This window comes from Hyposmocoma kahamanoa, unplaced genomic scaffold (genome assembly GCF_003589595.1).
Source record: "Hyposmocoma kahamanoa isolate Upper Pololo Valley unplaced genomic scaffold, ASM358959v1 296, whole genome shotgun sequence".
Taxonomy (NCBI): domain Eukaryota; kingdom Metazoa; phylum Arthropoda; class Insecta; order Lepidoptera; family Cosmopterigidae; genus Hyposmocoma; species Hyposmocoma kahamanoa.
In genome coordinates this window covers 940,333-962,400 of record NW_020653780.1, presented here as the reverse complement: position 1 = coordinate 962,400, position 22,068 = coordinate 940,333, and the positions used below count along the sequence as shown (strand labels likewise).

General features: G+C 36.0%; 1 protein-coding gene across 1 annotated transcript in view; it reads right to left on the bottom strand.

The window, feature by feature from the left end:
* Nucleotides 1-21,783, bottom strand: part of LOC113229229 — a 60,006-nt gene extending 38,223 nt beyond the window's left edge. Inside the window, exon 1 of the mRNA XM_026462757.1 lies at nt 21,381-21,783. Within this exon, the coding sequence (XP_026318542.1) occupies nt 21,381-21,783 (403 nt within the window). The remainder of the gene's footprint in view (nt 1-21,380) is intronic.
* Between the last annotated feature and the right edge of the window lie 285 nt (nt 21,784-22,068).

Here is a 22,068-nt window from a genome sequence, read left to right as displayed (position 1 = left end):
GTGTGTCGTCCGCACAAATACAAAATCACAAATGCAACCACAAATTATTCTGCAAACTCACAAACACCGAATTCTCGCCAATATCACTGTAATAATACATTTGTAAGTGTCTATGTAAAAATACACAATATGATGAAGAATAGTAGCAAAATCCTTTTTGAACTATTAAGCGAATGAATATTTCATTTATTCATTCCAATATCACATCTACCTGTAACTAATACGCGAAATATGCTTAATGAAGAAGAAACAAAATAGTGTACCGTTGACTAAATTGTTTGCAATTCCTAAAGGAGTTCAGGTGACAGAAACAGGACTCTGCACACACAACACTCAAAGTGTTTTCTAGTTTAGGTTTAGTCGTATGCAGCAAATAAACTATATATATATACTAATATGAAGAAAAACTTTGAGCACAAATGGAACCAAACACATAAAGCTCGTGATGATTGATTCATTGCGGGCGCTGTAATTACGACCGTTTTCGTGCATTTACAATGTTTAATAACAACGGATATTTTTCAATGACGGCACTTTTGATTGATGTTGAATTTTATTAAGATTTTTATGGTTGTGGATTGCGATATTAAAATACGAAGAATGAAAGAGTACGATTTGATTGAAACCAAAAAGATACACGATGTTACATTGAGCAACTTTTTTGCAACAACTGCAAATGATTGCAAATAGTTTTTCTTGCAATTGTATTGTTGTCTCTTAATTTTTTTTATGACATCAAGTGATAAGATGAGCAAATTATGCATCTCGTGGTAAGTGACCGGTTGTCCATGAGACGTAAGTTGACAAGCCCTATGTACCTGTAATTGATTACTACTTGGTGGCAGATATATGTAAGGTGGCAGTACTTCCCTGGACGAATTGTACTGAACTCTACTGCTAATAGATTTTTCTTGGCGTGTTCAATATCAGACTTTATTAAACATTTAAGTAATAGAAGGGGTTTGGTAAATTCTTATTACACTAGTTTTATTAGAAATTAAACTATTTGATTCAGACCTAATTTCAAGTGTATTTGTTTTTCAAAGAGAGACCAGGTTTGATGGTCACTGCTTGTAATGGACGATGTGGACTGTATGAAATTGAAGTGAAGAAACTAAAGAAATGAGCACAAATATGGATGAAACACAAAATATAATTCTCGATACAGTGACAATCGCAAATCAGAAAAACAATACAATAAAACAAAAACATGACAGAACAGTAGAAAAATAATTTGTAGCAAAAAGTTCTCCACACTGCTGACTGTGAATGTGTAGCAATTGCGCAAACGCGCAAACCCAAGAACCCTATGTGATATTTTATTTTTTATGTTATTTATCTAGTATATTTTTTATATCTTTTCGATATGATAGACGACATGAAATGAAACGAAACGAAACGAGACGAAACGAAACGAAACGAAACGAAACGAAACGAATCTAACCGAACCGAATCTAACCGAACCGAACTGAACCGAGACGAGACGAGACGAGACGAGACGAGACGAGACGAGACGAAATGAAATGAAATAAGCAAACACGGTATCAAAAGATATTATTGTACAAGGTGTCACCAGTAAGTTATAGTTAAATAATGTCGTACATTAAAATTATATAATTTGTCAAATAAGCTATGTCACATAAAATTAAGTAAAAATGCCAATAAATAGCAACAGCTATAAAATCATACATTAAACAATATCAAAGAAGTAAGAACAGCACAAATATAAACAAAATGTCAATTTCTTTTTATTATTAAAAAATCTTTGATATCATATAAACACAGATCACACAGCAAATCAAATAACTTTTTTTTAAATATTTTTATAGGTAAGTCTGCGATAGCTGCAGGCAAAGCATTATATATTTGTAACGATATGTTATAGCAATTCCTATAAAAAGCAAGTAGTCTTATGGGGCCAGCTAAGCGGTTTGGATATCTAGTTAAAAAATTACATACTTCACGTTTCCTAGTAAATAATACCAAGTTTTTTTTTAACAAGAACTTTTATGAGGGTTTTAGCAATTAGTATGGATCGGATTATTTTTTTGTAGCATAAGAGATCCTTGTGAAAGAGTTCGTATAGAGAAGTACTGCCACCTTACTATTTCTGCAGCCTAGCAGTAATGTGAGTATTATTGCGTTTGTTTGTTTGTTTGTTTGAAAGGGTAAGGATGCTGGTGAAATTAAGGCACATGGGACATGTCAACTTTACGTCTCAGGGTGACGGGCGCAGTGGTAGTGCTCCTCAGATTTTTGCAGTTCAAAGCTCGGAGTGGCATTGTAATTGTCATGGGTAGGCGTATTACCAACAGGCGCACGGCTCGTTTGTCCCGTCGCTTGATATCATGAAAAGAAATATTTTTAAAGGTGATTCTATTGTAAGATTTGATACACTGCACAATGGTAGTATCGTAGTAGTAATATATGTATGTAATTTACCAAACAATACAATAGCTACAATATCTGCAATTCTCTCTGCAGTGATAATTTTTAACACTTATTAAACTAACAAAACTAGCTTTCTCACTCAGTGATGCTGCAGCAAAACTTAAATTGCTCGGCCAGTAAAACTTTTGTAATGTAGCAAAGTTCGGTATGTACTACATGCGTACCCGTTTAGCTAATTTGAATTTTGTGGACTATATCTCTACTTTTAACCACAACAAAAACCATTTTCATTGTAAGTCTTTAGCAACAGATTTCATTAAAAAAACAAAAGAGAAGATATGAGGTATGTAAACCGCAGTCGGTTAGAACATCATTCGCGCAAAGATTTATCTATGTATAAAAAATTAAATATTGCAAATACCAATAAATTTGAATTCAACAAGAAATTAATTTGATAATTAAATACTTTAAATTACATTGACACCATTGACCTACGTCAATGATTGACACTGAAAATTTAATTGGAGTAGATATGTAGATGTGGAAATATAAAATATGAATCAAACAACACCTTACACACACACTCTCAAATACATATTGACACCTATACATGCAATCATACTTACACAAAAAGACGTACATACACGATTTTAAATACACGTTTCCTTAAATTTTTATTTGTAGTATAGTTTAAAATTTTTACATTACATTTCTGTTAAAATTGGTGCAAATTTAAATGGCATTAAGTTTGAATTAGGGAGCCTGGAAGCCTAAGACACAGATCTCTTGATCTAATTTAGACTCCAGTCTCCTACAAATTTTATCAATTTAGAAAATAAGATCTGTTTTGGTGCCAAAAATGTTAACAAAAATTGATGGAGAGAGAAATAAATTTATTTATCTTATATTTGTGTATACAATGAGCAACGCTGCGTAGCACTTATTTTGCTACGGCTACACATATGCTACATAGAGTCTACGTTTAACGCGTTTTGTGTTCGGCATCGTGAAAGTGTCGAAAAAAATATAAACCGAGTATTGCGATGTTTAGATGTTTATAAGTTACTAAGTACAACAAATTTAGAAATGTTTCTTCCTGGAACCTGCAAGAGCTTTTCCAATTATTTTTAATATGATACTAAGTAACGACGGGAGGAACAAGTGCACTACTTGTCCACAACAGTTGCAGTGCCACTCAGAGATTTAAATCACAAAGGTCTGAGAACATTGCCACTGCGCCCGATATGGCAGTGCCCTTCAGATCATTGTGTTACATGTGGTAATAGTCTGCTTCTTTAAGCATTTCTGTTACGCTTTTTGTTTTTCAAATAGCGAGTCAACAGTGATTTCAACAGCTGGCAACGCATATGCAGATCTTTTGATGTTGCTTTTGTAGATGTCCATAGAAATGATGATGTCCACCATCTTGTAGCTCGCGTGTTTGTTTCCCTCCCACTTAACATTGAAAAAAGGTCGCCTCCAAGGTTACTCGAATTCTACTCGAATCTCGGTATTTCACACGCTGAGATGTTTAAATCGAGAAATCAAAAGTGAAACAAATGTAAAATTTGAGTTCAGGCACTAAAAGGAAACATTTGAATAAGCTCACAAAAACTGCACAGTGTTTGAAGTTTACCTCAATATGTCACGTTTAAACTGCGTGGGAGTTTTCTGAGCGTCGAATCGACGTGCCGAGAATGAAAGACTGGAATCGTAAAAGGCTTTTGGATTAAGAATGCTGAATCATCGTCGCGCCGAGTGCCGTGCGCGACCGTTAGTGATGACGTGCAATAACAAGCTAGTGCTGGGTACTTTATTATCGATGCTGATTGTCTGATATTAAGCCTAGTATTAAGTGTATGTCTTTTTATTATGATGTCAATCGACATTGCAATTGACAATAACAATTATACCATATCATACTGTAAATAACATCATCTTTAAACAAAAACAAACATGAAATCAAGTTAGGTTTCACTTAAATAAAAACTGCCGCCGTGGTCGTACGGTTACTATGCTGGTTTGAGGTCCCGGGTTCGATTCCCGGGCTGGGAGAAATATTTGTACGGCCTACATTTATTTCTCTCGTGAGTTTGGGTATAATTTGTGGTTCTATGTGTGTGTTCATGGCACCCGCGACTCATGGTTTCCTTAGTGCAGGGATATGAGTCTGTGCGTTAGGGTTTGAAGATCCATCGATGCCAATAGCATTTACTATGGTCAAATATATTTACCCTGTACTACTGACTTTACATACGAACATACACACATACACTTTAACTCACTAAGAAGAGAGACGCAGTAGAAGTTGTCCATATTGATTATTAGGAACGTCCTTGCTTACTACCACGCTAATCTCCCAAGGGTTTGTTGACACTACAGGCCTACACTATTACACTCCTGATATTCGTTTTGCAACAATTTCTTCCTACTCGTGCGCACATTCTGGGTACCTTTGACCTGTGAAACTTCTTTTTCAGCACGTACTACACTATAAATTGTAATTTTTATTCAATCTCATTTTATCGACAAGTCTTATCCCAAGAACATCACTATTTTCACACCATAAGAACTAGCCTAATCTGGCGCGCGATCTCAAAAGCAGGTTTTGAAAGCAGCAATGTCTGGGCTGATGAAAAAGGTTCTCAACTGTAGACTGCCTTTAATATTCACCCTTCGCTTTGTTTCAGGTGATTGACGAAAATCTTGTCGCATATATGAACAGCTTTTTTTTGCGTAGACACAGGTGTGGTGTTGGGCAAAGGACATAGTATTACTTCGCAAGAAGAACAATTATGTGTATATGTATTGGGTACATAAATAGAATTTGTATAATAATAATAATGTCTCAGACAACTACACCAATTACACGTATCAAATAGGGAGTTTTTTTTATAATATCACGTGACGAGATGAACAAGTCGTGCACCTGATGGTAAGCTACACGCGTTCATAATAGTGCCACTCAGAGCTTTAAATCGCAAAGATGTGAGGAGCACTGCCACTGCACCCATCACCCTGAGACATAACTTGACTAGTCCCGTGTTACAGGCACACGATATATCATCAGAATCCCTACCCTTCGAAACCGGAACGCAATAATGCTAACATTACTTGCCTAGTGGCAGAAATAGGGAGTACCTTGTACTAGAATGAGCCACATAATTTCTTTCCCAAATTGGTCTTACCGGAAAACGAACACCGTATCTCTTCATCTAAAAATATGCAGAGGATACGTTTGTTTGATGTACTGAAACTGAAAAAATAATATAAATAAATTATAAAAAAAAGTATTAATTTCTCAAGCTTGATACATAATCGTATATGAGGTTTTTCCATTGAGCAAATTTATACTTGTGTTGGGATTCATATTCACCGTACTTATTTTTTAAAATACAAATTAACATGCATAAGTGGAGATTTTAGTTTTGTAACGGTAATACTGAAACTTGTTTGCTTCGCATCGTCCTATCCGTACTGGTGGGGCAAAGCATGCGAACTTAATGCAATCAGAGTTACGCGATCTTACAAAGATCTTTGAAGTAGAAAGTCATTTAAGTGGAAGTCGCCGCATTTAGAACTGAATTGTATTGTTTGTATACAACCAAAAGTCTCAGCTGCGGGTGTTATATACATTATTGTCATTGTTTTATTGCAGATAACAGCAGAGCTTCTTGTGAACAGTTAGTTCATTGAACGTAGAACTTCAACCATAATTATTTCTTCCGCAAGTAAACGGCAACTAATAATGTGACCATTACTGATTTCAGATTTTGTAATTAAAATTCATGACTGAAGCGATGAGTTTCGGCTCTGCGACGTAGTCACTTACTATGGGCCTCATAAAAACCTCAAAGTCACTCAACGAGCTATGGAGCGAGCATGCTCAGCATTTTTCTACATGATCGAATCAGAAATGAGGAGATCCGTAGAAGAATGAATGTCACCGACTTAGCTCAAAGGATTAGCAAGTTGAAGTGGCAGTGGGCAGGGCACATAGCTCGTAGATACTCTCGTAGTACGGCCGTTGGGGCAGAAAGGTTCTAGAATGGAGAACACGAACCGGAAGGCGTTCAATGGCACGGTCCCCTATTAGATGGACTGATGACCTTTTAAGGGTGACGGGTAACCGATAGATGCACGTTACTTCCGATCGGCTAGTCTGGAAATTTTTGAGAATGGCCTATGTTCAGCAGTGGACGTCTTCCGGCTGATGTGATGACGATAAATTAAAATTACACGCGTATGTCAGCGTATGATACCGATAAATATGTTATTATTATTTTCACACGCATTCTTAGCATTAAGATAGTATTTACAATTTTTATTGCTCAACAGTACATTGGTTTATTCTTTTGAGATCACTGGCTTTTCTTAAGACTACTCTGATAGGGTGATGGTCTGGTGAGCTGTCATACGGATTTAGTTGTCTAGTAATGTCTCCCGTCTCTCACAAGACCTACAACATTTAATATTGTTAGTCTATTATAATCACAGACCACATTATAATATATGTGCACATATTTTCCTTGTGTTTAGAAGGTAAACCATTATTTCATTTTATTTATTTTAAGATTTTATTTTTTTAAGGGTAAGAGTTTTGGTGATACTACAGGGACTAGTCAACTTTATAACTAAGGGTGACGGACGCGGTAACAGAGCTCCTCAGATCTTTGTGATGATGAGCTGAGGTCGTGGTGAAATGAGGATTTGGTGACCTGAGAACATGGGGAAATGATAATGTGGCTAGCTGGGAACGTGGTAAGATGAGACGCTGGTGAGCTGAAAATATGGTAAGTTGAAAATTTGGTAACCAGCTCGCAAAGGGGCAACTCTTATAAGCGTGTGGCTTACCATCTCGCGCATGACTTATTCGTCCCCTAATTTGATGTATTTAGATAGGTATTTGAACTTCAAGACCCATATTGAAACTCTTACGACTGGAGTACGAAAATTAACTTATATTTTCAAAAATTTAAGATATGTCGCTAGTGGAAAGTTGATGAAAACTGTGATTTGTCACTTTGTCAGTCGTTGTTTGTGTACTGCACAACGAATTGGGGAGACACCCATAAAAACACCTTGCTAAGTTTAGAAATACCACAAAGAGCCATATTGAAAGTCAGCACATTCCGAGCTCTAAAAGCGTAAGCAGGTCAGACCGAGGAAGCGATGGCGTGACGAACTGGGGGCCTACCATAACCTTTCCAAATCACACAATCACAATACAATCTTATTTCAATGTAAGCTTAAAGTAAGCTTATTATAATATTACTCATATTCGTACCATGACAAGCGTGTCAACTAAGTAATGTATTATTGCTAAAGTGATTGAAAGAACGAATGATTTCTCAATATTGTCTATTTCTTACTAAAAATAGGAAAGAGATAACGCTATGTGAACTATATAATGCCATCTCTTTCTTTTTTGATGTTCCGAATCGTCTTATCGTAGTATAATGTTTAAGTACTTAATGTTATTTACATTCAGGAAATTTTGACTTTAAAAAAAAAATTGAAAAAACAAATATACGCGATTTAAATCCGGAAAATTAGTTTCATTTCCTATGTGTAACAATCGCGAAAACCTTAGAACTCGATAGAATTTTGACTATTAAAAAAAGAAAATTATGTAATAATGAAGTCTATTAAAATTATGTTGTTTTCAATTATTTTTCCGCATTTTCAGAAGAAAAATAAATAAAACAAGCTGAGCCTTGATAGTCACGTTGTGAATTCGGAACTATAGTCTAGTGTCAACTGTTAGTTTCGCCAAGGAGCATACAGATAGCGCTGTCATAATTTTACGAAATAAACGTCGCGTATTTTTATTTAACTTACTGATGAATATGAAAATAAATAAGTTCAACTTAACTTTTAACCATTATAAATCAATATTAAGACAATAAAACTGAAAATAATATTGTTTCCATTGCATTCGTGTAACTATTTTAAGATTGCTTAATTTGACATAAGAGCATTATTACTTTAATGTTAAAGTCGCATCATAGTACGAATTGAGCGAATGAATAGTCACAAAGCTGCCAATAAAACATCATAGTTTTAACATTACAATAAGTTTACTTTAAGCGCGTTATGGTACGAAAAGTCAATATAAGGTTAAAGTAATATTATTTTAAGAGGTTGTGGTAGGCCCCCTGGACGCCTACGACAAGGCTTGGGTCCAGTTGGCTCAAGATCGGGATGCGTGGAGGCATCAGGAGGAGGCCTTTGCCCGGCAGTGGGATATATCAGGTTAATTGTAATTGTAAAAGAAAAATAGATTGTAGAAATTACAATTACACGTAGCAATTTCATAAAATGCATACATTGTTGTACAAATCACAAATTTCGTACGCACCAATGCGCAACAATGAATAAATTACCTGTTTATTCACAGTTTCAAGACAATGCATATTTTAGTGGTACTATTTACAGCATGTTATAGTACCGTAATAGATGACAAAAGTGCTATGCTACGCTTAAAATTCCTCCTAGCTTTGTGCAAGTAGAAATTTAACGGCATTTTCTATCATGAAGCATTTATGCTCCGGAGACAATATATATAATCTACTGTAGAACCAAAACTGCTAGTCTGCAGCTTATTTGGCATAGTCGTAAAGTCGGCTTGACGTTATAATATTTCGTAGCAGTTTGTGGAAGGGTTTTTTCAACAAAAGGGATTTGTCAACTTATGACGCAGGGTGACAGGCGCAGTGGCAATGCCCTACAGATTTTGTGATTTAAAGGTCTGTGGTGGTACCGTCATTAACCAGTTACGTCTTATATTAATAAACCACTTAATTTTGATCAAAAGTTAATTTAACCCGTCTATCGCTCCTGTCAAGAAAACGTTGACAGCGCACTTTCTTGCTGAACTATATTTGTGATCATTTTATGACCATTTTTATGTATATTGTGTATCTACGTGTATATATTTATGTGTAATGTATATTGATGCTATTTATTATGATTCATTATAATACATAAGTAACGGTATTAAAAAAAATATTTACGTACTTTGTTATATTTCTTTCTCATTGTCTCTTGCACGCTGTTGCCCGCTTATAACCTGAGCTTTCACTGCCCTGGGTTAGCTGGAAGAGATCTCTTTTAGAGTAAAATAAGCCCCGCTTTGCTCATCTTCTGTTAAACTTGTATTTCTGTTGTATTTATTTGGTTCTATAAAGAATATGTATATGATTAATTCACGGAACAGCATTACTATTTTCGCAATTTTTACAATTTCTTAATTAAAAAGAAATTAGAAATAAACTAATACATATTAATGAGTATAAAAACAAATATGCGCGATTTGAATCCGAAATATTGGTTTCATTTTCAATGTGTATCAATTGCAAAACGTAAGAACTCGCTAAATACAAATTAGTTCTCGAAATGATTTACGACAGTACTGAGTTACCGAATTCATAAAGATGGAACCATACTAGGCGCTACAGCAAAAGTGGTGATATTACAGGCACATGGGACTCAACTTATGTCTCAGGGTGACGGGCGCAGTGGCAAAGTTTCTCAGATCTTTGCCATTTAAAGCTCTGAGTGGCACTGCAACTCTTTATGGACAGGCATGCCGCTTACCACTAGGCGCGCGATTTCTAAGTTAAAAAAAAAAGGTTTTTATTCTATACAAATTGAACTTCATACTGAACCAAGACCATATGGTAAAAAAATTTTACAAGTTTATTTGTTAAAGAAAACCTGTCATTTTATTGCTAAATTACCCTACCCTTTGTGTAGTAGTAGTTAAAATTTTTATGTTGAATGAGCGCACTCGTACCAACTAAGAGACTGAATATGAACTCTTTCTCAGAAATCAAATATGTAACTTTGCAGACATAACTATGATGTGCAAAATTGAAGTCACAAAGCAATCTAGAACTCAATCAAAGTTGCATCGAAGAGCAATCTTATTTCAACGGACATGACTGAGTTGACTTCAACGAGTTATTTCATACTTGCGATATTGACTAGATTTGAATGAAATTCAAACGTTTATGGATACGTCATACACATCTCCAGAAACGTAAGTGTTGAAGATAGGTAACAATTGGATTTTTTTCTCATCTCAAAATAAGCTCGCCTCAGTACACTGACATTTTACATTGCTGATACAATAAAGTGTTTGTATACATACTGTTGTAATAGATATGATTCTTCCTATGCTTTTCTTTATAGGACTGACTTCACTAGTCAGCATAGTTTTTCAGCTTGCATGATACGGCAAGAAACTTTCTCATCTCATACTCATACATCTCCAATCCCAAGTTTATCTATACATACATATAGCGGATCTTAAAACTGTCTAAATCGTCGTCCCAAGTTACCTCACTATGTAGGTACGGTTCACAATGTTCTCTAGACATCCAATATCGTTCCGTAAGTTCCTGTTTGTTTAATATCGTATGTCTAACATCGGAGACGGCTGCGGTGTAATTTAGTTTCAGAGAAACCTCTTATGCTTCAAGAAGCTTTTGATTCTAAGATATAGAAGCAACTGTATCTACACATACATTTAGTAGCAGTAGATCTCTTTGCGAAAGAGTTAGTCCAGGGAAAGGCTGCCACCAAAATAACCATGTCAGTCGTTACACTTTTGAAGAGTAAGGGTGCTGGTGAAGTTACAGTCGCGTGGGACTTGTCAACTTATGCCTCAGGGCGCAATGGTATTGCCTCACAGATCTTTGCGATTTAAAGCTCTGCGTGGCATTGGAACTGCTATGGATAGGCGAGCCACCTAAAACTAGTCGCACGCCTTGTTCGTTCCCTCATTTGGTATCATAAAAAAACATACATGTTGTGAATTTATGGAAGGGTTCGAAAATTTGCATTCGGATGGGAAGTTACACCTACCAGGCTATAACAATTATCTAGATACAAACGTTTCTCAAAAAATTGAGTGGGGATGTATTGGGCGTACACCCGTTAGTTTAACGCGAAACGTTTACGTTGATAGATCAGGGTAACGCTTTGGTATGAATTTTTGCCACAGACGGGAATGTATGGGTATTCGAACCCACCGCCTTTGCTTGGGAGGCAGTAGGTAAAACCACATTAGGCTACCACGACTTTTTTTTATAATAATAAGTGACGGGACGAACGAGTCGTGCGCCTGATGGTTTCCATAACAGTTGAAGTCCACTCATGTCCACTTGCACTAAACTTAAGTATGCCTTAAACCAATTCTTAAATTGATAAGACACTCATAACACAATGTATTAAGAGTTTCTTTTGCATTGCAATTATTGGTTTAAGACGTACCTAGGTTTAGTGCAAGTGGACATCAGAGCTTTAAACCGCAAAGATCTAAGGGGCACCGTCACTGCGCCCGTTACTCTGAGACATAAGTTGACAAGTCTCATGTGCCTGTTATTTCACCAGCACCCTTACCCCTCAAAACAGAAACGTATTGCTGACGTTACTGCTTGGCGGCAGAAATAGGTAAGGTACTTCCCTAGACGAACTCTTTCACAAGGAGCTCCAATGCTACTGACTGGCTTGTATATTATTACGGCTTAGTATTCTCATACAGTATTTGTTATAAGGAAAACGTAGCTTATGTACGGGTCTGCGAAAGCTACACGTACATAGAAAGCGAAACATATTTATCTAAAAGCAATACAAGTTCAGCTTTTAGAAGTCCGTCTGCCAAATTGCCCTGATCTCACACAAAAGCATTTGATCTAGCAGAGGGTAGTAGTTAATCCCATCAAGCAAACGATTGCAGTGAGCCAGTTCGCAATGCAAACATAATGCTTCCACAACTCGATTAAAGTTGAAATGGCCTCCGGTATCAGACATGATTCAATAATACCGTGCCGACCGGTCCGCTTGGGTAAGGGGTTTTTGAATTTATTACGTCGAAGACAGCATTGAGAATTTGAGATGAGATTGAAACAAACGATATCTATATAACTACAACTTGGTAGGGAGTATATAATAGTAGATAGTTCAACAAGGGCTTAGAATGATGCATTTATAATGAGGTAGCGTTGACGCTGTATTTCATGAGCTAAATGAGTTTTACAATCGAAGAGCCAAACGCTTTGGTTTTCGATTGCGAGGAAATAAAATATTATAAAAAAGCGCTCCATTTTCTTATTTTATATCCGATTAAAGAACATAAGTCAAAGGGAATTCAAAGCAAAATATAAAGCAGACTGTTACGAGAATTTTCAATTTAAGCATAACATTTTGCCACGACCTTTAACAATAAATTGGATGTTTATAAATAAAAATATTGGTCTTAAAAACGACTCATAATTAAAAACACTTTTTAATCAGTTTTTGTAAAGTACATAATGACTATTGTTTTGATTTTAACGGGTTTGAGATGTGAAAAGATATTTATAAGTTTGATATGTCAGTTATAGTTGTAGAATTTTTGTGTAATAATTTGTATAATTAGGTTTGTTGCATCTAACATACAACCCTGTTCACGGGCAGTACTTAAGTAGTACCAAAATGTTACTAACTTTTCTTAGTGCCGTAGTGCCTATTGAATAATATTATGTTTAGGTACGCTCATCAGTTATATACCAGAAATAGAGACAAATCCATCGCTGGTAACTCATCAGGCAAATGGCTTTATATCACTTTTAAATATGAACTCTCGTTAGCGCTGAAATCCTGACCTGTGTGTACGTCTCCGAATATTCCAAAAATATTCTGTATTTATTGTATTATAAATAATATCTCTAAGAAAGGGGGCAGTTCCATTCGGTGGTGTGGAAAAAAAATAGCAAAACATCTAATTACAAAACAAACGGAATCACATTTCATACTAATTAAATAATGAATATGTAATTTTTCAATTATCGTCCATTATAGCAAAGCTCAATTAAACTGGTCGATTTGAAGTTTTTTATAACATCAAGTGACGGGACAAACAAGGCGTGTAGCTGATGGTAAGCTACACGCCTGTCCATAACAGTTACAGTGCCACTCAGAGCTTTAAATTGCAAAGATCTACCATTGCGCCCATCACCCTGAGACATAAGTTGACAAGTCTCATGTGCCTGTAATTTCACTACCACCCTTACCCTTCTAAACCGGAACGCAGTAATGCTGACATTACTGCTTGGTGGCAGAAATAGGTAAGGTGGCAGTACTACCCTGGACGAACTCATTCACAAGGAGCTCTACTGCTACGAAGGTAATTGTCGAAACCGTCAGTTGTTATGACTTCGGACTGGCAAATCGGAGCGCAGTTGTCATCGTAATGATTTGGCAGAATAGTTTTCAAACAAATTAAATGATACTTCGTCTCCATTTCAGGTTTTATACTTGATGGACTACGCTGTATCACATAAGGCTAATCTTGTCAACATTATTTTATAAAAGAAAGTACGACTATGACAGTGGTAGGATGATTGCCGTTGTGTCATATTGAATTATTAAAACATTTTAGAGAAATAAATTGGTTAAATAAAATATTTTTTTTTATAATTATTCGAAAAAAGGAACTTACTGTTTTTTCATTGAATTCTTGTTTCATTGAATGTTTTATCACCGCGATATTCATATATTTCAGTAAAATAACTCCACTATTTTGACCTAATTATTAAAACGAACACAAAGAAAAATTCGTTCAGCTCGATACGACGGGACAGGAGGTCGTGTAAGGATAATAAATAAAACTTACTGACCAACGTAAATCATTTTGTCAGTACTTATATTTTTCTTTAGAGACGCAGTACGCGGTAACTACACAGAAAGCACTTGGAACGACTTGGTTGCTTTTTTGAGATCCATGTAGCGGAACGGGGTTCCCGGTGCTATTATATTCTATGAATGGGTAAGAAAAATAAAGCCAAGCGTACGTAGTAAAAACATTTCAAGTTTATAACCTAAACCATTGCCATGGAAAACTTCAAAATTTAAATCGCGTTTAGGCATCTAGCGACTACAGTAGACATGTTTTCGAGTTTATGCGCATTTGAGAACGCTACATATGCCATCTGTCGTAGGTAAGCAACAACTGTAAAGTAAGTTGAGAGGCTAGGCGCTGGGAAACTATGTACACGTATTTTACTTGTGCTTTAGGGCGTTTAGTTGCCAAAGCATGTCGGTAGATGGCGTTTAAAATTTTTTACTGTTGCTTTCGGATTATCGGACGAAAAAAAGATACTTATTCGTTTATTCTGTAAACTTCCGTATTTTATTTTTGACCCTAGAAAAGGCTCACGATCGATTTTGTTTTTGTAACCTCCAACACCTTTAAGTTTGCTGGAATCTTGTTGCTAACCGACTTCCGAAAAAGGAGGAGATCCTCAATTCGACTGTATGTTATTATGTATGTATGTTACGCGATAACTCAGGTCTTTTTTAAATTTTGGGAACCGATTTTGATGATTATTTTTTTGTTGGAAAGAGGATACCTCAGAAGTGGTCCCATTTAAATTTGAAGAAAATATTATCTCTTTAAGGGTGGTAAACTAGGGGACGAATGACTACTAATTTTTTTTTCTTTGACATTTGTGTATACTTATTACCTACTTATGTATTGGGGCATGGTTTTCCTCAAAGTAATTTTTTCCATTGTTCTCCATGTTGCAAAGGAATAATTAATACACCTTTTTAATATAAAGTAGACACACGCTTGGCCACAATCGTGCCTCAGTATCACCTAATGTTCAACAATGCTGTGACCGATCATCTGACCTATTGTTATAAACTAAATGTAAAGTAACGACCTTTTCTAAAGAAATGACTACTACGGACAATAAATATGAAGCCAGAGACCTTTTGACTTCTTATCGAGTAGAAGTCTCTCGGCGGAGCTTTCTGAGAAATTTTAGGCTGCATTTTGAGAAAATATACTTACACTGCACTAGCTTTTGTAGTGGAAAGAGAAAAACTTTAAGAGAAATGCTGCTAGAATTAAATTTTCTGACACTTACATAAAATTACCATGTAGCTGGCGTCCAGAGAGAGGTAGGTAGAGACAAAAGTTCTCCCTTGTAACTGATACCTTTGTTGCTTCTTTTGTAGGTAAGGATTTTTACAAGAATACAAAATAGAAACGAAAATATTTTTCGTGCAGATATTTCTTTTTTTTTAAACAAACTAACATTTCGGACTCTTATAGGTTCCACGGTGACAGTCATAGATATAATGATTTTTTATATTTATGGACATGGCTGATTGAGATAGTATTTGTCATCAACCTTTTATGTCGGCTAACAGATTGTCTGCACGTTTGCAGTAAATGCATCAAGTCGTTATCAATTTCATGCAGTCGTGGTCTCGGTTGCATGAAGTTGCTTACGGCTTTACGCATGCCAATCTGTTAGCAGCCTAATATTAATAAACCATTAATTCCGAACGAAAGTTAATTTAAAAATAAAATTGATTCGCTAAATTACATTACAATTTTCGCACTTTTAATTGTTTTCAATTAAAAACAATTTTAATTTTTTTTACATCTGAAAAATTACTTTCATTTTCAACGTGTATCAATTGCAAAACCGAAGAACTCGATAAATACAAATTTAGTTATTAAAATTGATGTAAGTTTTATTTTTTTTAGTACTGAGTTCACAAAGATGGAGCCACACTAGGCGGTACAGTGAAAGTGGTGATATTACAGGCACATAACATTTGTCAACTTATGTATCTGGCAATGGCAATGCCTATTATCTTCCTCCATCTTTGCGATTTGAAGCTCTAAGTGCCACTGCAACTGCCATGAATAGGCGTGATGTTTACCATCAAGCTCACGACTAATCGCCATCCCCGGAGAACAAAATGATAATCGCAACAAAGCAATATTTTCAGGAAAAATAAAAAACATGTTTTCATTGATGAGTTCTTAAATACTGAACGTAGGTAGATTAATAGTTAGCTTTAAGGAAGGAATATTTTTTGTGCATTCTATGTTATAAATGAAACCGCCGTAAGTTAAGCCAAAATGGAGATATTTCAATAATAAATAGTTAGACAAAATCAATCATCATGTTGGATTTATATTGTGGATTATCATTTTATTCTCGTTGTGTCTGAGCCGGAAACAAGTATTGCACCATCGACTTATCATTTTATTCTACGTGTTACAATATTACAAGTGGCGAAGATAATAATAACATATCATCTCATTCTCGTAAACGTAGTAAGATTTTTTTTGGAAAGGTCTTTTATTCTGCTGTTATCATGAAACCATGATACGATAATCAATTTTTGCTTTATTATACGAACAGCCCGAAAAGTTTGAAACGGGAATAAAATATGATAACTGCGTGTATCGTTATTGCGCGTAACTATTTTTACGACTACATAATTCTATTGTCATTTCTCATATTATGAAACGTAACTCATTTAGTTTAATATTATCATATAAACTTATTCTTGTGCACTTAGTCATAGGTAGAAAATTTGAATAATATTGTATTATTTTGTTATTCCGTAAGGAAGTGCTTAAAAATCACGAAAAAAATGAAAAGATGTATTGGTTCCTAAATATGACGTAATACTAAAATTGTGCTAAAATGAGAGTAAGTGTCAAATGGTTTGACTACCTTCTCCGCGTTGCGCACTATGCCGCAGAAGCATAATGCGTAATGGTATGAATAATCTCGTGTAATATATATTTTTACGGCGTCCGTTCACGGCTTTGCCCAATATACGGTCCAATAAAGTTATTGTTTAAATATATAGATAGATATAGTATATAGACACGACAATGTTTTCGTCTTTTTGAATTAAATTCCTTGTTAAATGAGGGCTTACAATTAAAGAGGCAATTATTTTACAGGCGTTATTTTTTTTTACCAGCTGCGTGCTTTGTAAGACACTGAGACAAAGAAAAATTATGTAAAAATTACATTGAAGACAAAGGGGCTCTTAGCGCTTTTTGGCAGACTATGGAAAATAAAACAGCTGCTAAGCATTCAAATATTTTTCCTTTTGTAATGCGTTTTTTTCCTTCAAGTGGTTCCTCTTGTAATGTTTTCGTCATTATTTTTTAAGAGCCCTTTGTTAAGTGTCATCATTAATTTAATGATTTGTTTGGGGCTTTGATTGTTCCATTTTCATTATTTTCATTTTTCACATTATTTTTTTATTTGTTTCTTAATTCATTGCAAAACAATGGAGTATTTGGAAAATGTGATTGCATACAGGCTACGGTAGCAATAGAGCTCCTTGAGAAAGAGTTCGTGTAGGGAAGTCCTGCCGCTTTACCTATTTCTGTCGCCAAGCATTAATGTCAGCTTACTGCGTTCCGGTATTGAGGGTTAAGGCTAATTACAGGCACATGGAACTTGTCAACTTATGCCTCAGCGTGACAGGCGTAGTGGCAGTATCTTTCAGATCTTTGCGATTTGCCTTACTACCAGGCACACGGCTTATTCGTTCCGTTAGGGCGCGATCCCATTATGTCGTGACGACAGTCGTGCAGTTTAAAGTGTTGTGTCTTACATATTCAAATGAAGTTGTTCACGTATAGCAAAACACGATTAACTCTCGTTCACGACTTTTTCGAAGTTACTACGACAGACTGTCGTGGTAATGGGAAGAGCTAGAACGACAGTCATCTGACGATAAATAAAACGTTACGATAGAAATGTGACGACAGATAATCGTCGCTGCAAACGATTCTGTAGTTCATACGACAAGGCGGCTGCCGTGAACCGATAAATTGTCGTCACGATCTAGTGGGAACAGTTACACACGACAGTCGTTCAAAGATAAAATAAAAATCCACGACACAGTCACGACAGATAGTCGTAATATGGGAACAGACTAGACGTGACAGTCGTCCAATGTTAAATGAAACGTTACGACATAATAGAGACGCGCCCTTTCTTGGTATCACAAAAAAAATATTTACTACAATATCTGTTGCTATCGCTTTAATGGCAAGTAATTTTGTGTAAAGCCGTTGGAATGTTCTCGTTATTACGTTTAACATTTTCGTTTAAGTTTATGCATTATTTCCTGTACATGTTCCGATCGCAATATAGTATTTTTATTTTTGCTTAATCGCTTTGATGAGTTGTAATGAGCAGCATGAACTCAATATTCCTAATTGGTGCGACCAAGAATTGGAAACGCTATACTAATTTATAAGCACACTTGAATAACAAGCAGTGCTGAAGTCAACAATGTTAATTGGCTCTGCAGGCGGGTTTGATCTGCAATTAACAAACTTGCAGTTATACAGAAACTCGGAAGCTTCATTTCAATTACGGTGGCTTCATTCGCATATCTAACATCTTGTCTGTCATTCTGGTCATTAATTTGGAATGTGGTTATCTTTACTGTTGACAATTTGGTTGAAAAGTAAGGAGATAATTAATTAATTTTAATCAGATAATGTTTTTAAATTCATGTTAAATGTTGAGTCCCAATTTAGGTGCTATACTCCGTCCAACTATTTATTTAACTTTTGACATATGTATGCCTTCGAAGTTTCGTAATTATTGACATAAAACCATAGACTTAAAATGCAATACTTCCTGGACTCTTTTATTTTTTAATTTTAGTGAAGCGCTCCTTAGCTCCGATATTTATCGAGCCAATAGATTATGTGACGAAGATAATTTAAGTTGATAAATTTTGGTACCTGTCTAATAAATTATAATGAAATTGAAAAAATTACAATAACTTCTTATTGTGTATGTAATGAATCATCAGTTTCTTCTCCATATGAATGGGAATAATCACTTGAATTAACATTAATTATTAATTCTTGAGTACACAAATTGTCAAAGGCAACATTACGATTCCAATTAGACTATATCTTTTTATTTGGAACCCGCTCACATTCACGATAAATAAAAAAAATAAAAATATCGTAAGATCTGCTGGTTCGTTGGGAGAGCGCCAAGCACGGTATGCTGAAGGTGCTGGTTCGAATGGAGCCGGATCGAAGGAATATTTCTTAGTGTTTGATCTTTGTATTAATAAATTAAAGCACCTATGTCATGGAAATCAGAAAAAATCACATACATCCAGACCCGAGGCAATATAGAAAAGTTAGTTTATTGACAATTGACCCGGCAGTGGATCACATCCGGGACCTCAGAGATGACGACACCATGTAAAACGGTGTACCTTTTTTTACTTATAAGAATAGCGTTAAGAACATGTCAAACTTAACACTTAAGCTATTAAGGCTTTTGTAATAATAACTCTTTATTGCACAAAGAAACGATACATGAAACACAAGTTATAAAGGACATATACAAAGGTGAGCTTATCTCTAGAAGAGATCTCTTCCAGCCAATCCTACCCTAGGTGAAACATGAAGTCTGCGGGACTAATTATTGTACAATAAAATTAAAATTTAAATGTGAGTAAAAAAAATATATTTAATAATATAATATATATAAAGGATAATATAATACATATAAAGGATTATAATATGTACATATGACAGACATACACACGTACATGAACTTTATATACATAAATACAAACATAAGCAGAATATATATTATAATCTAAACAAATTAGTACTTTATAATATATGTTACCTATTAGCTATCTAACGCGTTCGACAGGTAGTGCTCTTTTAATTTATGTTTGAAAGATGCCACCGATGGACTATCACGAATGCCAGCAGGCAGTTTATTCCACATACGAGTTGCACTTACCGTGAAAGAGTTGTGGAAGAATTTCGAGTTGGATTGAGGATTTATTAGTGATCTAGTGTCACAGGTACGTTTTGGGCGGGAACTGGGGGATAAGGGAGAAAAACGGGAACATAGATAATGAGGAAGCTGGGGGTAATGTAGAATTCTGTAAAGGAGACAAAGAACGTGCATATCTCGGCGAAGTCGGATTGGTAGCCAAATCAACTTAGTCCGAAATTCAGAGACACGGTCATATTTCAGTAAACCGAATATGAAACGGATTGCCAGATTTTGTAGGCGCTCCAGTTTGTTAAGCAGCTCCTCAGTAGCATCCAAATAACAAATATCGGCATAGTCGAGAAGAGGAAGTAGTAAAGACTGAGCAAGCATAACCTTGGTATTGAATGGCAAGAAGAATTGAAGCCGCTTAAGAGAGTGGTAGGAAAAATGCATGCGTCGACTAACCTCATTTACCTGCGGTCTCCAAGACAGTGTATGATCAATTATCAGACCCAGGTTCTTTGTATTATCAGCATATGGAAGACTCACTCCATTATACGAAACCTTGGCGAGATTATCAATGTCCAACCTACAGTAAAGTCTGTTGCTACCTATGATTATTGCCTGTGATTTCGTTGGGTTTATAAGCAAACCAAACGCATCAGCCCAAGACTTCACCACAAGAAGATCTTTATTAATATCTTGAATGGCAGATAGGGTATTAGCTACATCAGTGTCGATAAATTTGCACGTCATCAGCGTATAAGTGGAACGGAGGAGTTATTCGTTTTGTGAGTTCATTTATGAACAGCGAAAAGAGAAGAGGTGAAAGTACACCACCCTGAGGCATCCCTGAAGTCAAAGGAGACCAATCAGAATAAGTGTCATCATGCTTGATCCTTTGAAGGCGATTGCGGAGGTAGTCTGAAAACCAAGCGATTGCAGCAGGGGAGAAGTTAAGAGAGCAGAGAATGGCAAGAAGGATGTCATAGTCGACAGAGTTGAAAGCACTGCTGAAGTCTAGTAACACAATAATGGTAAACAATCGGTTATCCATGGCGTGGCGAATATCATCCGTGACGTTAAGTAAGGCAGTTACTGTGCTATGACCAGGACGAAAACCGGATTGATATGGACTTATAAGATCATAACGAGAGACAAATGAGAAAAGTTGTTTATGAACAGTGCCTTCAAGGACCTTGGACAGGAATGGTAGGATGGAGATAGGACGAAATTGGGAGAAAGCCGTGGGAGTAGCGGATTTAGGGATGGGAATGACGTGGGCTAATTTCCAGTCGCTAGGAAAGACGCCAGTTGCAAGTGAACAATTCATAATGTGTGTGATAATTGATGTAACGTCATCCAGGATAGGTATCAGCATGTCACGGCAAATACCATCTTCACCCACGGCCTTGCAAGTAATGGATAGGATACTCTTCTTAACTTCCCCCTCAGTGACTTCGCGAAAAGAAAAAGGCTCATAAGCAGGACGTGCAACAGTGCCCAGAGAGGTGAGCGTAGAAGTCTTGATAGAGTCAGCAACTGTAAATTGTGAGTTGGTAAAGTATTTGTTGAGTGATTTGAGATCGGGTAAGTCAACAGTATAGTCACGATCTTTACCTACACCAAGTGATCTCAAGAACTTCCAGGTTTGACCCATAGACAAGCCTTCCATCGGCGAATGGATGTAACGCCGTTTGGCGTCACGACACAGTCTGTTGCAGAGATTACGCAGCCGTTTATAGGAAAGCAAATTATCGTCACTAAGGATCGACTTGGCCTTGTCCCTACGTTTCATTTGTGATTATTCACTAAATGATTAGGTAGCTGTAAGGCTTTACACACTAACCACAGGATCGAACTACATAGCCCCCAAGTGCTGTCGCTGGAACGTCACTGCATACCCCGTTTGACACGAGAAGCCATCGAGATGAAGAAATACCAAACATTTAACTGTGAAGACGAATTTAAACTATCTAGTGTGTAAAATCTGGTGCTTTATGCTTACAATAATACAAACAAAAATGCTTCGACTTCAGTTTCGCGTGTGGATACAGATAATGTGGTTTGTCGAAAAAAGTTA